General features: G+C 22.9%; 1 protein-coding gene across 1 annotated transcript in view; it reads right to left on the bottom strand.

Moving 5' to 3' along the window:
* The window catches only part of LOC129608143 (bumetanide-sensitive sodium-(potassium)-chloride cotransporter), a 31,535-nt gene extending 16,194 nt beyond the window's left edge, over positions 1-15,341 (bottom strand). The window contains exons 1-2 of the mRNA XM_055519471.1: positions 15,329-15,341; positions 14,844-15,015 (exon numbers count right to left, since the gene is read on the bottom strand). Of these exons, the coding sequence (XP_055375446.1) occupies positions 14,844-15,015; positions 15,329-15,341 (185 nt within the window). The remainder of the gene's footprint in view (positions 1-14,843; positions 15,016-15,328) is intronic.
* Between the last annotated feature and the right edge of the window lie 4,737 nt (positions 15,342-20,078).

Here is a 20,078-nt window from a genome sequence, read left to right as displayed (position 1 = left end):
CAATAGCTATAATAAATTTTAAGTGATAATTTGTTTAGAAAAGAATGAATCCATTATGATGGCACGTACTTTTTTGAACAATGGTTTATTTTTGACCTAAGAGAAATTAAATTTCACAAAATTTAACCTTAATAGACGGTTATTTTAAGTATAACGTATTTAAGCTTTCAAGATTTTTTAATTGATCGTCTACTAATTACAGAAATCGTTTAGAACGTATATTTATTTATCGTAATTTATAGCAAAAATCCTTTTATTGTTTATTATATTTTGATGAATTTTAGTATAAGAATATTGTTTGTGAGTATAATTTTAAACTTTTACGCTTCAGGTCTATACGAGTATTGCTACATAACTCTAACCTTGACTGAGCATACTCAAATAGCAAAATATTATTTCTATACTAAATTTTTGCTAATACGAAAGTATGTCACAACTTTTATTTAATTGCAATCATACCTACATAATATCTATTTCTTTATAGTATGATTTATATTTATACAGGCCAAGGAAGTTCTGGGAGATTATGACCAGAAGCGTTTTAAGAATTGGAATGGGCAAGAATCAGGTGAGAATCCTCACCAGGCTTTTGTCGGGTCACTATAGACTTAGGGGGCACTTCGGCAAGCTGGGCCTGGAAAGTGAGGATGCATGTAGGTTCTGTGAGAAAAACAGGGAGAATTCAGTACAACTTCGGTGGTACAACTCTCGCTTGGACGAGAGAAAAAATTACTGGGGGGCTTTACCCTAACAGCGCTCCTCCGCGCCCCTCCGGCTGCTCGAATACATCAGGGTGTCGAATCTCGAGTGGGTGCTGTAGAACCATGCCTTGCACTTAGTGTGGTAGGGGGGGGGGGGGGCACAATAGATTCTTTACGTGGTCGCGGCGCACTTTTACCCCGTGTTTATAATCTACAATCTACAAGGGTTAATAAAATATAGGATTATTTAATTTATAACTATGTGTTTACTCTAATTTTTTATAACACATTCTTGCTAATAGAAAGTTTTTTATTTTTTCAATCCTATTTAAACAAAATAATATATTGAACACACATCATGTATTTTGAGCAAACAAATATAATAGTTTAACATAAAATATAATAGTTTAAAAATATTTGTTCTAAAGCATAAAATACCAATTATAAAGTTTATTTGTTATACCAATTAGTATATTAGTAAAGTAGAAGTTAATGTATGTATATATATTTAAAAAAAAGGGAAAACATTGTTGAAATTAAAATAAGAAATTTTAATTCTTATTGACACAAAAACAAATATATTATGTAGGTATGCAAAGGATAAAATTTCATAATACGATCTTAAATATTATTACATTTTAAATAATTATGATCTTCAATAACTACATAATGAGCCTTATAGAGCTCATTATCTAATTATTGAGCCATATAGAGCTCATTATCTAATTATTGAGCCATATATAGCGAATTATGTAGTTATTTATGCTCAATATTAATTATTGACTGTTTTGCTAATATTTAAGTAATTTCTGAATTACTAAATTGTAGCAAGACCAAGCAAGAATTATGTCCCCGTATGAATCAGTTATTAATTATATAGTATGTAGGAGTATTTCTACACTTTTCTTTTAATCTTGTTTATAAATTTTGAATATTAAAAAAATGTTTAATTCAAATTACTGCTATAAATGTAGCAGTAATTTTATAAGTTCTATTTAAAGTTATAAAATTTAATTAATATCAGAACTTCAAATTATGTTGTGTTAGAAAAAATCCATAATGTATATATATATACCTAATTATTTAGTACACTTGAAATATTTTATTGTATACATTATAGAAGATTAATTACGATTGAGCAGAACAACCACAGATTACATATTTTTTTTTATCTTCTGTTTAAATGTTTAATTCTAATTATTATTTTATTTGTAAAAACTTATTTCACAAAAAAATTAGCATATTTTTCTTTTAATCAAAAAGTAATAAAAACGAAAAATCATGCATTGTAACCGCAAAAATATTTTGTAATAACTTCTCAAAGCATAAAATTAAAATTTTACCCTTGGTTTTTTTTGAAAAACAAGAAACTAGCTATTCACTGAAGAAAAGTGAAATTCAAATAAAGGTTTTCATAATTTAATTATTTACTTATGCACTACTTCTACTCCTTGCTAACTGAGTCAATTTATTTAATAACCATGGCACAATATCATTGAAATTTATAATTAAGAACTAATTACTACACATTCTAAAATTTGGCCTAATTCTGATCCCCGTCCGACAACAAGAATTTTTATTTTATTTCCAATTATATTAGTTTTAATTTTAGTAATAAAAATGTTAAATAATTGTATGGAGTTTTGAGCTTCACTAACTATGTATTGTGCGCTGAACAGCTGATTTTTATGTAGGTTGCAATATTATGTAACGCAGTTCAAGTTAAATTAATAAATCTTACAACTATTCAACTAAATTCATAAATCTAGTATAATTGATTAATTGCACAGGAATAAAAATCATTTTAATTTTGCAAAATAAATTTTAAATTTACGATAACATTTTTATGTCAACGGAAACTGGAATTATTCAGAAGAGAAAATTTTATAATGTCATTTTATACGACATTTTAATATCGTAATTTTTTTTTTATTGTCAATAATTCCATAAATTTTTAATAGGAAAGTTTTTATATTAAATTTTAACAAAATATTAATTTTCATTTGTAAAATAAACAAATAATTAATATTAATTAACAGATTTTATATCGTATATTTTATATATTATATATTTATACATAAATACATATATTATTTATTTTGTATATTCAGAATGATTATTTAATTTGTTTGTAAATAATGTTTAAGTTTTATGAGTTATTAAATAATAATTACAATCTATTTAAAACCAGTAGTCATCCCTGTAACAGTTATTGATTTTTATTATTATTTATTAAAAATATATATATGTAGATATAAAATATTAACGTATTGCTACCTAATAATTATATATACAGGATGATTCAGTAATCAGTGCCAAAACATTTTATTAATATATCATCTTTTAGAGCAGGTATTTCTCAACGGAGGCCATATGATTCCCAAGTGTGGTTATAACTAACATTTTTTACTAACATATTGTACTTTAAATTTATCAAAAAACAAACTTAAAAAAGCAAATACATAGCTATATCAATTTAAATATAAAAAAATATAATTTATAATGAGTACAATGCGTCTAGGTTACGTAAATCTTAGCTAAAATTATTAAACTATTAGGAATTTGAGCAAAATCGAATGTTATTGGTACAATCTTTACAGCAAATAAGCCTTAAAAATAAAATAATTAAAACTTATACGATGAATACTAAAGGGAACCCACGCAGGTATTTTCAACTAATCTAATGAAACAGAATCTAAACTTGCAAAAAGCTTACCTTTCATTACAGAGATCGATACAAGAAACTTATTTACATCAGACAAAATCTCACTAAATAAAAAATTTTTTGATGACTGTACTTTATTATGCTGCACAATTTTCATAATTACATGAAAATTTGTGATAAACAAGCATTTTGTTTAAAGTGCGGCGCCACGTGAGCAAATTGATTATTTTGGAAGGGAGAGAAATATTGAATTATTTTGAAAATTGATTATTTTGGAATTTATGAGTCTTAAATCTTAAAATTTTTTGGACGACCAAGTGAAAATTCGTTAATTCTCTATAATCTCGGAAATCTTCTAGATTTTGTACCAAATTCTAAGGTTAAAATTTTATGCATTTTTGATAATTTTGCAATGATTAAGGCAACAATTACTGAATCACCCTTTACATATACATATATAAATGAATATATAATATTAATTTAATAATGAAAATTTTTTAAACTCATTTTACATTATTAAGATATTAAAAATATTAATAAATATTTTTTTTTATTAAATTTTTTATTTGTTTTCCTATTTTATTTCGTTTTAATTAGTCAGTTATCTGCTTCGATAGATATTATTGTTTCAATAGTTAAAATGTATATATACAAAAATTTTATTGATTTGATTCGCTTCGATCTGCTTTGATCTGCTTTAATCTACTCGATTTTTGTAAATAAACTGAATATTAATTAAGTAAGTAAATTTACTTATACTAAAAAGGTTCAGTCATTTAAGTAATAATGTGAAGGTATATTTAAAATGTATTTTGTTAATAAAAAAAAAAAAAAACTAATTATCGGGAAATTTTGTTTGAAATTATTGTTAAAATTCATTTTTTTTTTTATAAGTACAAACTTATGTGCACTGTAAAGATATTGATATGAATAATGCATTGCACACTTGCGCATATGTGAAATTTGTTTATTTTTAAGGGCTAATACAATATTTTTGATTGTTCTTTTTCAATATTTCTTTAATAATTTTAAGTATAAGATCTTGTTTTTTCATTTCTCAAGGTTTTATTATTTTTATATATATATATCATAATATATATGAACATAAGAGTTTTAAATTAAAAATACTAAATTTTAACATTTCTAAAGTATATATTAGGAAAATTTGTAAATTAATTCCATATACTCGAAATTGCAGACCTTCTAGCCTTTCTTATACATATAAGGTGATATTAATTTCAATATTGTGATTGAAACCATACTTAACCGAATTCAATTCGGAATTCACAGTTCAGAATCTGAAACAAATGAATCTAAATCTACAGGTTCCAGTAATTAATTAATCGAGTAGAAAAATTAAATTTTACTATTACTGCAGTGAAAAAATTCACTGAATAATTTTAGATTTTACTTAAATAGGTTATTATACTCGTAATCTGTCGTACACCTAAACGAAAATAAAATAAAAATTTCTAGTTAGATTACAAGTTTTTAATTCATAAATTAATCTAGTTATATTTATTTAAAAAAATGCAATTAATTAATGAATATTTAATATTGCATCATAATATGTATATATAGTAAAAACTCATTCATTTTTAATCTATTGTTAAGCAATAATCTAGGGAAGAATGAAAAAAATGTTCGTCTAAATTGATTTTTTTTTTGAAATTCCATAGTAAATAGTAAGTACTATATTAAAGTACATTTAGAATGACCATTACGTAAAAATCTACTTGTAATATTATAAACAATTATACAAAAGTATGTAAAAAAGATGTCATAGTCTGGAATTTCGGAATTTCGGAATTTCTAAATGATTAAATTGTGTACTTTATATGCACAAATATGTTAATAAGACACAATGCCCACACTCAAATACCAGACAATGAGCATTATAGTTAAATTAAATTTTTTAAAATTATTTAATAATATGGGATGATTATTTGATAATATTATGGGATGATTATTTGTTATACATATGTAATTATTAGATAATTAATAAATTGTCATATGATTCTTATTATTTTTCTATTTTAAAACAAAATTATGTACAATTATATTAGAAAATATTAAGGTATTATTATTGGTCGCGAGTTCTTTATGAATTATTGTTATATTTTATATAATAAAATTAATGGTATATTTTGAATATTTTTTACTCACCACATTCTATACGACCTCAGAATATTGTTAATTTGGCCTTTTTAAATGGAAAATTAAATAATATGTATAATATTATAATAAATTCGGCTTAAACGGAATTTAACAATTCTATTATAATATTACGCATGCATGTGTATAACAATTATATTCTAGGTATAAAGAAATTTTAAATAACATAACTTTCAGATCAATTATCTTATATAAGTATACCACCTCATAATAATGATGAAATTTTTGTTTACTATATTTACATTTGGATCTAATCAGAGAAAAATTTTTAATAATGAATTTTTCTAATTTCCTATGAAAAATTCAATATTGTTATGAAAATCTAAAAGGAAATTTGTGTATACGTTTACAAAAAAAAAAAAAATTTGGTATTAATGGGAAATTGAATTTTTCATAATTCTCTTTCGAACATTTCCAAAAAAAAAAAATCCCAAAAAAACAATGATTTTTTTAGAGTAAACAAAAAATTTGATTAATGAATAATAATCGTACATATAGGTATACAAAAATAATATACGCATATATACGTATTCAACGCCACACAGTACATACGTGTAATATACAATCTAATATATGTATACATATTTAAGTTTTATAAAATATAAAGTCTGTGAAGCAATCGTGCGTTGCAACTTTGCACTCTTTGATATTGTATAAAAGTAGTTTATTAGAGTGTCATCCTACATTGTATCTTTGACCAGATTAAACTTACCTTTAGGTAATTAGAAATGCAAAAGATAATTCAATCATGTAGTACAATTCATCAAAATGCTATATAGGTCTATTGCAAATAAAATTCTTAAAAATTCATACAAAATTCTTACAATTCATATTCCTCTGAAAAATGTCATTAATAATTTGTTCAAAAGCGCTTCGTAGCAACTCGAGCTTTTTAAATTTATGTTAATTGTTGCAAATAACTCTTCAGACACTCAGATATTTATAGGCAGACTTCTAGTTTTAATGAAATTTATTGCGTCATTTATGCTTATTCTTTCCCTTTTCACTTCCCTGTAACGTTCTTAAAATTTGTTCTTAAAGTTTGAATTTTTAATTGTAAAATCTTAACACCAAAACAAAATATTTCTTCTGTAGACAAAATATGAATAAATAAAAAAGATAAGCAAATGGTTTTAAAAATCAAACATATTACAGACTAATACAGGGGGGATCACTGCAACTCGAAATCTATACGCATCTCTTTGAAGATTTATTTGTACCTCACGATATACCTGAGTGCCGCAAATATTTATTGTTACAATATTTTTTATATACACATCACAAATATTTGAAAATAAATAAAATTTTTTTTTTTCAGTAAATTTAAAATTTTAATAATTTATTTAAACTTAATTTTAATTATTATTTTAATAAGTACAAAACTTATAAATTTTAGATTATTAAAATTATTTTAACTAAATTATTGCAAATGATAGAAAAATAAACAAATAATTCTATTTTATTTGTACTCGCACATGTAGGTATTTATAGAACTACACACATACACACTATGCATTATTAGTGAATACATATATACTAACGGATACTATTCCATTAAGTAGCTTTTAGCATATAGCATATTAGTAGTAGCTTTTCTGTCAGAAAGACTCTCGTTCCTGGGTGACGGAAAATAATGGGACACTTTACTCTCACAATGGCACAGTTTCGGTCTTTCGGATCTCACAAGGTGCTCGATTTCATCAGGAGAGAAGATCTCAACTGCGAGTGCTGTAGGGACATATCGCACACATAGAGGAGGTCACAATATATTTTTTTATACACAGTTGTGGTGTACTATTACCCCGGTTATCAAATCTACTAAATCTACAATTCATTGAGTGAAAGAGTATGATCCGTCTTTTGTGTTTATTTTCTTAAGCTTATATTTCTTTATAAAATAAATAAAGTAAAACATGTAGAATGTAGAATTTATATGATTTCCGGAATAGCCAACTATTTCATTATTAGCGAACACTTAAATAGCTAGGAAATCAAAAATTTGTATTGCCGTTCATTGTTGTTAATTGCGGTATTGTGGTTAATAATAATTTGTGGTATATGTTATGCTTAAAATCTTCATACTATAAAATCTACCTGTACATTTTATTTTGATTAATGAGGAAAACCCGTCAGATCTCACCGTTTTTATAAACAGAACATTTATTTCTTTTCTTTTCTGTTTTGTTTTTATGCTCTTCTAAATTCCAAGAATAACCGATTTGGATTGGATTGTTAAAATGATTGCGACTTGCATAAAAAAAAAGCTTTTAACATATTTGATAATCAAATTTACTGTCTTAGTTAACTGTATTAAGTGAAAAGTCAGTTTTAACTAGAAAATTATTTTACTTCACTTTAGTTTTTGCGTAATTTGTTCTTTGAATTTCAAAAATTTTAAATGTTAATTTGATCTGACGATGTTATACCATATTTTATTCATTAATATTCTGATTAGTCTAAATCGTAAATTAAAACAATGTGGAAAAATTTGAAAAAGAAACATAGTTTTTTCAAAGAAAATTAATTTGTTTTTTAGGTCAGAAACCCTCGTTAATTCTTTGATTATTCTGCAATTTTTTACGAATTATTATAACCAATAAAGAGCTTTCTCTAGACTTTTTCTACCGATTAAATTAAAGTTTTCCTGCTTGATTTAACGTTTCACATTCACTCAGAATGAAAATTGAAGCTTCTTTCATTTTCTCACAAAACTGTGCTCACAAGACACATCTAGGTTGGAATCGATGAAATCCAGACCCATCTTTTCATATGCAATAAAAATCGCAAATGTCTCATTAAAAGATTCGTGAGCATTCTCATTTGTTTTTCCACATTCCCACTATTTTCTCATACGCAATCCTGGTTACAATCATGAAATGATCCTTCACCTACTGAAGTCCAACTTGTCTCGGAATTCTTGTTGTCGAATCTCAAACAAGCTCTCCAGCCATAGCAGAAGTGTGTTAGCTTTTGTTCTCGGCAAATCCGCCAGCTCATTTTTCTATAACCCTATAGGTGCACTCTCCTCTCTCCCCCCTACGGAGCACTTAAAGCAGATACATTTACTTTTAAATACTTTTCATGAATAATTTAAACCTAATTAAAAAAATATGATAATAGGCTTCTGTCAAATTAGGTGCATGTTTAGCTTTAATTAGAGTAAGAAAATACGTGCAAAAAAATCTAATTGAAAAATTATCGTATTCTTAATTTTCATCGGAAATTCTTCACAAATCATACTGAAAATTTTCTATATAATTATAACATTCTTTAAATTTAAAGTAATTATCACATAATTAAATATAATTATACAGAAATACTAATTTACCTATATATACTCGTATATATATAAGATAATTTTTTTCTCAAATTTAAGATTAATTTAGAATGAAAAATTTTAAAACGAAAAAGTGTTGCCAAATTATTTTGTATTATTATTCATATCAGACTAATTAATTTCGCCCTCATTTTGACACAGACAGAATTATTAGGCGGTTTTATTACAGGAATCAGGTGTTCTGCGTTGCAACAGACACACTTCAATCGTTCGCCATTGTAACCTTTGTCAAAATGATCGTCAAAATTATTTTAAAAACCAGCATCCTCTTTTTTTATGACAAGTTTTTCAAGTCGAATCAAATGAACGTCGAAATACGATCATTTTGACAAGCCTGAAAATGTCCGGATTGTAATATAATTTTTTAAAAATTTTTTGTAGAATAGTGATTTTACAAATTAAATAAATATAATATTACCACAGAATGACATTTTTTTTTCAATTTAACCTAAAATTTGAAATTCAAATTATTTAAAACTGCAGTAGTACAGTGGAACATTCATTTCATACGTCATTAATTTCCATTCAACTTTCTAATAGTATAAATTAAGAAAAATAAATTTATTCTTAAATTTCAAAATTAATTGATGTAGAAATCAAATAATTTCACAAAATATTTTTAATAGTAATGAAAATAAATATGCAAAACACGAATATAACAATATTCAATTACTTAAATTTGAAAGTGAGAATGCAATTTTCAAGATTTTGTTCGAGATTTTAATTAAGAACTAGGAAGGTAGAATAGTAAAAGAATTTAATAATAAAATTTAATTAATATAATTTAATACCAAAATATGATAAGCTTAATTTCTTTAATTATATTGCAATTTTATTTAAGTAATTGTATAAAAAATAAATATTATTCAGAAATAGAGTAAAATAATTATAATTGTTTTGTTAAATTTAATATGTATAGCAAATAAATATTTAATTTATTCCACATTAAATGTAAACAATTTCTATTTTCTAATTCAAATATTTTTTTTTTAAAAATTGCGTGATTTTCTAAAAAAAAAATTCTCGTTACACTATTTAACATCATTTTAATAAAACATTAAATTAATTTAAATTAGAAAATAATTTTTAATAACCAAAAATAGTATATATGTAATTATAAATATATTAGAAATTTTAATATATATAACACTTTTTTTTTTTAGAAAAATTTACATTAATTTAAGTATAACAAGAAAAATACTATATACTCATACTCCAGTATATTAAGTACTTTAAGTACAAGTGTAATTTACGATTCATTTAAGAACAATTGCAAAATGAAATTTTCCTATACAAGTAAATTATTTAAATCAGTTCAAAGTATTATACATTTTATATTTTTGAATTTAATTTCTTATGAATACTTGAACAGAAAAGCACAACAACCTAGTACATGTGAAAATTAATGTAAGTATAAAAATACGTCGCTTGTTTGCTGTAACAATGATATAACTCAAAATTTGCTCATTCGGAAAAAACCGAATTTTAAAGTTTTAGGATTAAAGTAGTTGTCTTGTTAAAGTATTATTTAATAATATAATTTTTAAGCTGAATTTATTCTAATTCAGGAATCGCATTTTTTGAACTAAACATATACAGTTGCAGCAAAGGAATGATATGCATACACAAAACCTTGGAATTAATATGTATACTACTTGTAGATTTCAAACAAGCGGTAACAGTGCACCGCGGGTGCGGGACAAAGCCACACAACACCCTCTCGAGACCCACCCTCCTGATGAATTCGAGCAACTTTGAAGGGCCGGTAGACCGCAGCTCCGCCGACGTGAGCACGTAGTTCAACAGTAGCTCCCCTATTATGTGAGCAAGGCCCTGTATTCTCTCAGAAGGTGCGCCGAGAACTCCTCATCCTGCCCGCAAAACCTCCATACATCTTCACTTCCCAGGCTAAGCCTTCTAAGGTGTGCCCTAAGATATATATAAGAGTATATACCTTAGAATTAATGCAGTCTGAATGTTTTAAGCGATTCTTTTAACTCTATTATATATGGAACATTTGAATAAGTATAAACATAAAGCGATTTCTCGTATAGCGAAACTACCCCCCATTTAAAAGCAAATTCAAATTTTTTTCATAATATAATTTAAAATTTAGATCTAGATTTTATTATAATTAAAACAAATAAGAAAAATAGTAAAATATATTTATTACTTTTTTACTTTGATCCCGCACCTTCATATAGCTTTGTAGGGGTTTTATAATAATTGAAAATGTTATAAACAAACAATATTTATAACAATATAAAATATGTAAAATATAAACAGATTAAAATCATATTATAATATAGATTTTGACGTACAATTTTAAACATTTTCCTCAAATTCAAGATAAGGTTAAGTATATACTCTTAAGAAATTTAATCGAAATTATTATGAAATTAATTTTTAATCTAAAGTATTTTGTAATACTTATACTTAAAAAATACAATTAAGTAGTGTACTTTAAGTACAAGAATAATTTATTATTCTTAATTCTTGTTACTATTATTATTCTTATTAAAAGACAAATATATAATACCTTATTATTCAATCAGTTTTTAAAATATTCTAATAATTGTTCTAGTAATTTACACCATAATCTATATCTGTCTTACTTAAAGATAAATTTAATAATAAATCGTTCCAATTTCATCTATATTGTTTTCATACAAATACTTTTTGTATTGAACCTGAATTTTGAAAAAAAAAAAATTAAACAGTGTTGAGTGCGAGATAGTAATTTATTAAAGAATACAAATATATAGATCACATAAAGTTTATATGATAAAAAAATAAGCAATTGAAATTTTTATATACATACATACATATGAAACATATTTGAGATTATTATAATTTAGGAAAAAATCCTTTATATATATTACGTAATTATGAAAGAGCATATTAGTATGTATGCGAATTTTAAATGAAAATTTTAAAATATTTTGAGAATTTTATCTTATAACAATCATTTTATTCTATTCTAATAATAATATTTTGATCGACAAGTAAATACCAATTTGAAAATGATTTAATATGCATACATTTTATACACATAGTATTCAGAATCGATATAATATTATCTATGTAATATGTACATGGTGTTTCTACAATATATACGATGCAAATATATAATGTCAATTGAGTAAATATATTGTAGATTATAAATTTTTTAAGAAAATCTGGAGTTATTGTAGCCCTCTTACCCTCACCCCTTTATATACTATCCCCGTTCCAAGTAATTCGGTCAGACCGTACCGTGCAGATGGTAGTTCCGTTAGTATTCCCACAAAATTAGAGGGAGCAACTTATATAGGTGATGTTTTACTGACATTGTCTAGAAAACAAACTCGGAATGGAAAAAATCGTGTTCATATCCATCTCCAACAACTCTAAAGCTGAACTTCTTGAACGTGATGGAAGAAACACCTTCATATGACGCATCCTTTGCTTGATATGTATTATGTATATAAATATAACTCAAAATAAAAATTTTCAATTAAAATTTTTTGAAAACACCGGTAAGTCTACAAAAAAGTATTGAATATAAGCAACATTGGAAAAAATATTTTTAATTTGAAGGAAATATAAAAACTTTGATTCAATTTCCTTCAATTATTATATGTTTTTATTAAAATTATATTTACTTAACATGCACAATAAAATTAAATTTTAATTATAATTTCTCAAGAAGAAAACTCATCCCAGCCAAAAAACAATTGCTGACTTTGATGACTTTTTGCTGTGTAGTTGTCAGAATTCAATCAAATTCAGCATCATTTAATGGAGGTACTTTTATATTAATACAAATGATTGGAAAACAACCTATACATTTACACATTTGGAACTAAATTAATTTTACGATAGACTTCATTCAATTTTTGAAATGAAAGGAAAATGAAAGAAATAACATTTTTAAAATTGATTTTATTTATTTTAACATTTTCATTTTCTCATAAAAATGAAAAAGACTACATTCAATTTCAATAATATTCTCGTATATCTATACGTACGAGTATATAATTATGTTAATAAAATTGGCTACTGCTGCTTATTATAAAAATTTTTCAAATCAAAATATAAAATTTAGAAATTATTTAATTAAATCATAAAATGCCACTTATTAATAATGTTTTTGTTTTGATTTTTTAAAATGTTTTGAAAATTTTTCTTTTATTTCTTGTATTCTTATAATATATGTATTCTTTATATGTACATATGTAGAAATAAAATAATTCACACTTTTAGTTATAGTTCCGAATTTTAATTCATAAAATATTCGATAAAATTTCGAGACTCAATAAAATTGAATTTTGTTTAACTAGTAGAAAAATTAAACCAATAAATTTTAATTGAAAAAAAAAAGGTGTTTTCTTTTAAGAAAATTTTTGAGTTAATTGTATACATCTGAGCAAATATTGTTGTCAAGACAATTTTTAATAATGCTTAACTTTTGACAATGTATTCATTAAACTTTCATATCAAATAAAATGAAAGCATGCCAATTATATTATGTACATTTACACTTATTACTAAATATTTTTATGACTAGTAATTTAAATGATTGGAATATTGTTCTATAGAACCGAGAATAGCTTCAAAAAAAAAGGAAATTAAGCTAAAATAAAAAAATATTTGAAATTATTTTTTTTGTAATATTGGGAATAATGAACATTACGCGCTCAATGTTCGAGTCAGTGAGATTTCAGTGAAAACTGTCGTGAACACTGAACGTAGAATTTTCTCAAATGACAATTAAAAGTGAAAATTTATTTAAAAATAATAAATATACAATTAAACTGTTGGAATTAATTTTAATTAAATTTAAATTCTAATATCACTAGATTTCCAACTATTTACCCACTTAAAATTCCTAAAATATTTGATTATATTAAAATAATAATCATAGTAAATTAAATTTTTAACTAAACATGTAATTTATACAATAAACGCATAATTATTTTTACCTTGACCTAATCACAATAAAATAAATCCAATTTTAATCATAATTATAAGTAAATTAAATGTTTATACAGGTCTGTAAAAAAAACTATGTTTAATTTGCCAAATTAAACAAATGCCGAAACAATAATTATAAAGTGAGAGAAAAATTTTTCTCATCAAAATTTATGTTGTTCCAATTGCCTTATTAAAAGTTATAAAAATGTTAACTTAAATATTAAGAAGTTATTCTGTTAGAAATTATTAAAAATTTCTAACTTTCAATTTATTTACGAGTACTATCAGTCCACAATTATAAAAACCACAAAATTTCCTCCAATTCTATTAATATTGAGAAGAGAGTTTTGCTTAAATTAATTTCTCTAAGGATTTTGCTATTTCCCTAAATTTTTTCAAAACAAAATTTTTATTTTATAAGAAAATGTTGAACAAAATTCCAATTGTTCTTATAGAAATAAATACAAATATTTTCTACTTTTAAATTTTTTAATATTCCTTGTTGATAATTGAAACAAAAAAAAATCAAATTTATTGCATTTATTTGCCATTAATCCCAATGAGATATCCATAAGATATTTGAAATTTCAAAACTTTTATACCTAATTGAAATTTACCTTGATTAATCTCAAAAATAACACCGCATATACAACTACAAAACACTATAAAACAAATATCTTAACAAAATTGAAATAGCTCTCATCTAATTGATATTAAAAGTTGATAAAAAATTTTTTATTGAATTATTTTTCTGTAAACATATTACAAATTACTACTGTATAATAATATTGTAGTTGTATCTACCTACATCTATACCAGTACATATAATAAAGTTGTAATGTTAACTAAGTAATGTAATTATATTCAATATATTTATAACACAATTACCGTGTTAAGTATATAGATTAATTATTTCATAAAAATCATTTAGATTAGATTTTAATTTAATGTAAAAATTATAATACAAAAATTTTGTTACACACATATTAGAAATTCTATATATACTTACTTTGTTAATTGAGCTAAACTAAATTTTCTTTCTTGATTTGATTTTGATATTTTTCTACCAAAATTACCAAAACTTTTTGTTTTTCCAACATTATTTTTTATATCATTTGTATTTTCATCTTCATTAATTGTACTAAAATCATTTTCGATTTTAGATATTTTAAAACGTTCATTATTTTCCATTTTTTTTTTATTATTATTATTTAAATAAAATTATTAATAAAAAAAAAATTATTTATAATAAATTTTATTATTTTAAAATGATGTTTTTCTTACGGTTTATTCCTTTTATTTTTTAAAATAAATATTTGTTAAAAAAAGGAATAAATTTTGTTATTAATTATTGAAATTTAATTTAAAATAATAATTTTTTCCAATTCTTAAGTATAACATAAATTTTAATACTTTAATTAATACTTTTTAAATTTCTTATATATAATTTATAATAAAAATATTTTTAAATTCTATTACAATTTAAGAACATACAAGTTAATTTCATTTTTAATTTATAACTAACACAAATCCTTAAATATTTGCAATTTCAAATTAATTATCATTTAGACACACAAAAATTTTCATATTCAATGAAATTTTTTTTTTATTAAATAAAAATTTAATTATTTCTTATTTTGTTTTTCACTTATTTAAAACTACATAAACTATAATAATAATATTAAATTTTGAATAAAAAACAAAAAAAAAATAGTGAATTTATTTATTGCGTTAATAAATTGACGCGAATTGAATTTTTTTAAATAACTGCTAAAATATTAAATGCTCCCTTTATATTTATATACCATGGTAGAATTTAAAAAAATAAGAGCTTTTTTCTTTCTGAATATTTTTTTTGTATTGATCCCATTAAAAAATTTTAAATAAACATTTTTCTATTGTTATTTTTTTTCCAAAGCATTTTATTTATTATTTTTTTCACCGCAATATTATTTAGCGCAATCTTGCGGAATTATTATTGTACTAAAGAATACGATCAATTAAGCTTTTCCACCTGTATTTTATACCCTCTTAGTACAAACAAACTTTTGGCTATGAACAAATTAAAATTTAAGGTAAATTTTTTTGTTGTTTTTATTTTTAAAAAAATATCCAATACAATTCAAGTGAGTATGTTCATATGTATGTATTTAAGAATATTGGGTAAAGCTTACCTTAATTTTCAGCTTTAAAAAATTCTTAACTACTCGCTAATTTCAATTTACAAATATTAAAATAATTTTATTAAAGAAAATGAAAAAAAGTTACGTTTTTTTCTTCTTAAATTATCTAGTATATTTGTATTGATTAGAAAATAGTTAAATTAAATGTTAATTTAATAATTAAATAAATAAAAAATAAGTTTTTTTTATATTAAAAGTAAAGCACGATTTTATATAATTGTATTAATCGTTCTTTATTTTAATGTATAACTACATACATATAACTAAAATTTTAATAAAATTATAGTTCATTGCTAATATGTGAAAATCTATAGGGTTAAAAAAAAAAGTTTTGAATTTCCTTGACCATTACTTACAATATAATATTATGTAAATTTTATTTATTTAAGAGAGTGCAATAATTGTAACTTGAATTACCTGGTGAATTCTAGTTTTAATAATAATATTTCCTAATTTATTTTTAAATTTATATTTTATTATTATAGACATTCTTTTCTGATTCGATAACCGTAAGGTACTATTTTGTTCTTTTTATGTTTTCTTTTTTCCTTTCTTTAGTTTATATAGATTAAGTATAAGATTGTAAATTATTTTTTGAATTAAATCTGGTCTTATATGTAAAAATAAATATTAAAAACAATTAAATTCATGAAATAACGTATTCGGGATCTAATCGGCATGTACATATAAACACGTACATTATATTCACTTTAAAATTTCGGTTTGATTTTCATTTCCGGAATATGATTTCCGCACAATGTGGTCTTTGTATGTTTACTTATTTTCAGAATTAGTAAATTTGTATATATTTTTATTTTAACATGATTATAAAAAAATCATTAGGTACAAGTTATTTAAATGCAAATGAATATACGTAGCTTAATCTTGCATAAAAATATTTTGAATATAATGTACAAATAGAAAACCTTTGGCGAAAAAGTATATGGTAAAACATTTGATTTGAATTAAATTAAATTATTAGATTGAAATTGATTAGTGAATAAGAATTTTAAATAACATCAAAGAAAGCTAATTATCGGACCCTAATCCTCATAAATATTTTAGAAAATGCAAATTTTCGTAAAATTAGAAAATGCATAACGTTTAATAAATTTAATTTATTTTATTAATTTCAAACGTTTCCAATTATTTATTGCAATATATGGAATAAATTATATTCCATATATTGCAAGAAATAGTTATATGTTTTATAATAAATACACAGACAGGTACTCGTATATATTTAATAATTTAAAGTAATAAATTTCCGGGCAAGAATCTTTATTTTTTATGTTTTATTGACACAAGAAAGTTAATAAACTTAACTGTAATTAAATATATGTAATTTTAATTATATGCATATTTATTTTAACAATTTTGAAATTATTAAGTTTAAATGTAAAGATAACTTGTATCATAAAAATCTTTTACATATTTAACAGAAGTACAATTGCAATTGTATCATATAATATAAAATTATAGATACACGTGAATAAAATAATTAATTTTCAGAAGGTGATCACAGTTTGCATAAACTTTATCATTGATGTCTGTGAGTAAAATATAAATATTTTCATTTAATATCTTTCATTTAAAGCAATTTAAGAATAGTAGTAATATTAATGATAAGGATAAGAAATTGAGATTAAACCATAAATTTTAAAATAATTGTAAATTAATTGTGCAATATTTAAAATATTAAATGAAATTAAAATAATTTATTGAGAAAATTTTATGAAATTAATAAAAATTCAATAAAATTTTATTTAAAAAAAAAATCATACTCAAATAATTTTGATCATTCTTGAAGTTATAAGAAATAAGCTGCAATACCAATTTTGAATTAATGAATAAATCTCAAAATATTATTTTATTAATTATGAGTTTATTATAAGATATTATAAGAAAAATGAAAATATGACTTACTGCTGTAGTCTTAAGTCATCTTTAGTTTGTAGAATTAAGTAAAGTTAAAGAATTAAGGCCACTTGCGGCATGTGTTTTGATTATCATATACTTATTTGTTAAATTTATTGCAATATTAAAATTTAAAAAAAAAATATATTGTAAAAATCTGCTAGTCAAAATCATTTTCGCAGTCGATATTAAATTTTAAATATATTAAAAATTTAATAGCATTTCCAATTTTAATATAATGTAAAATGTAGGTTTGATATTATTTGCTATGTAAAAAAAAATATTTTTTAAAAATAGTTATTAAACCTTTATTTTTTTTTTAATAACTCTATATAAAAATAATTAACAAATATTATTTAACAATTATCGGAATGAATATGAATAAATATAGCTAATTGAAATATTAAATTTTTAAAATTCAAAACATTATAATTACTATGTAGGTACACGCTTATTGTAAGTACATATACATACATATTTGAAAAAAAATATTTAATGTATGAGACTGAAAAACAAGAAAGAATATTTATTTAAAAAATTTTAACCTGCAAGAACAATTACAAATTGTTCAACCGTTTTTGTTTTTCTTGTTTTTTTTTTTTAAATTCACATTTCAATAAAATTAAATAACAAACAATCAAATAAAATATAAAACTTGCTCTTTGAATTAAATGTAAACTAAAATTTATTAGCATGTATATATACGAGTATAAACTGGTCCTACTGAATTACTGAATTTTTTTTATCATAATAATAATAATACAAATTGCTTGAACAGTATGTAAAGTATTCTTTTAACAATTTTCTACATAATTGAAAATGCTTTTAAAACTTGTTTATTTTGGAAACAAAACAAATTGGATTATATGTTTTGAAATTCTAATTTGTTATACAATAATTACATTTGGTTTGATGAATTTTCCGGCACGATAATAATATAATTGTTATAGATATTATAACAACACGATGTATCTTTCTAACCATTATGCAGTATACATTAAATCGTTTAATATACTATTCAAGAATACAAGATAAATGATTATCTCAATCGGACCGAATAAAGTGTTATCTAAAAAAAAAAAAAATCAGACCATTTTTGGCGCTCTCTCCTACAATTTCCAGGTTTTGTTTTCGTAAACCTGAATTTAATATTTTTTTTGCATAATTGTAATAAAATTTGCCTTTATAAAATTGATCCAAAAGTGTTAAACCACATGATTTGGTATACAAATGCAAATCGCATGAGGAAACAAATAAATTGTAAGTGTTATTTGCAGATAGGGTAAATTTTTCAATTTCGTTTTGGCAAAAACTGAACTTAATACGAGTAGTATAGTTGAAAAAACTGTCTTTAAAAAATTCACTCTTTATTTTCAAGGAAAATATAAAAACCTAAAGAAAATTGCTGCATTTAATAAAAATGTTCATGATAATGTGTGATAAAACCATAAAACAATGGGTAATTTTTAAATGGATTCCCTATAGTCTTTCAAATTAATTTTGACTAGTTTCTGATTTGCTCTATTTTATTTTTTCTACCATTTTTTTTCAGTATACCAAGCCTAATTTTTATCTACTTCTCTTCTAAGTACAAAAGTAGACATAATATGTATTCTAGATATGATTATAAAGAAATAGTTGAAATACGTTAAATATTAAATTAATTAAGATTTAAGTATTTTTTCATTTTAGCATCATCAAAAATTGTTCAATATGCGTTCGTTTGAACATAATTTACATATTTACGGTTCTAAGAAATTCACAAAAATATAAAAATTAACTCAATTAATAACAATATGCTAAGTAGCAAAACGTCGAAGTTATCATTCAAAAAGTTTTTAAATATTTGCTGAAAAAAAATAAATTTTAATTTGGTTATAACCAACTAATATTTTATATAATTAAAATGAAAATATGTCATTTACTTACGTTAAAGAAGCTTAAAAATTATTGTGGATTGTTTTTTTCATAAATATTTTTGTACATTTGAGTATATTAAAGAATTTCTTAACTTTTAAAAAACAATTAAAATAATTTCCCTTTTTAAGAAGTGATTCTAAATAGGAATTAAGTTTCACGCTCAATTTTAAAGTTAGCCTTCTGCACTACAGAATGTAAAAACCAAACATCGGGTGCAGTTTAGT

Source organism: Condylostylus longicornis, unplaced genomic scaffold (assembly GCF_029603195.1).
Source record: "Condylostylus longicornis isolate FDR11 unplaced genomic scaffold, ASM2960319v2 ptg000030l, whole genome shotgun sequence".
Lineage (NCBI taxonomy): Eukaryota > Metazoa > Arthropoda > Insecta > Diptera > Dolichopodidae > Condylostylus > Condylostylus longicornis.
Note: the sequence above shows the minus strand (reverse complement) of the source record. Positions and strands in the feature narration are given on the sequence as shown.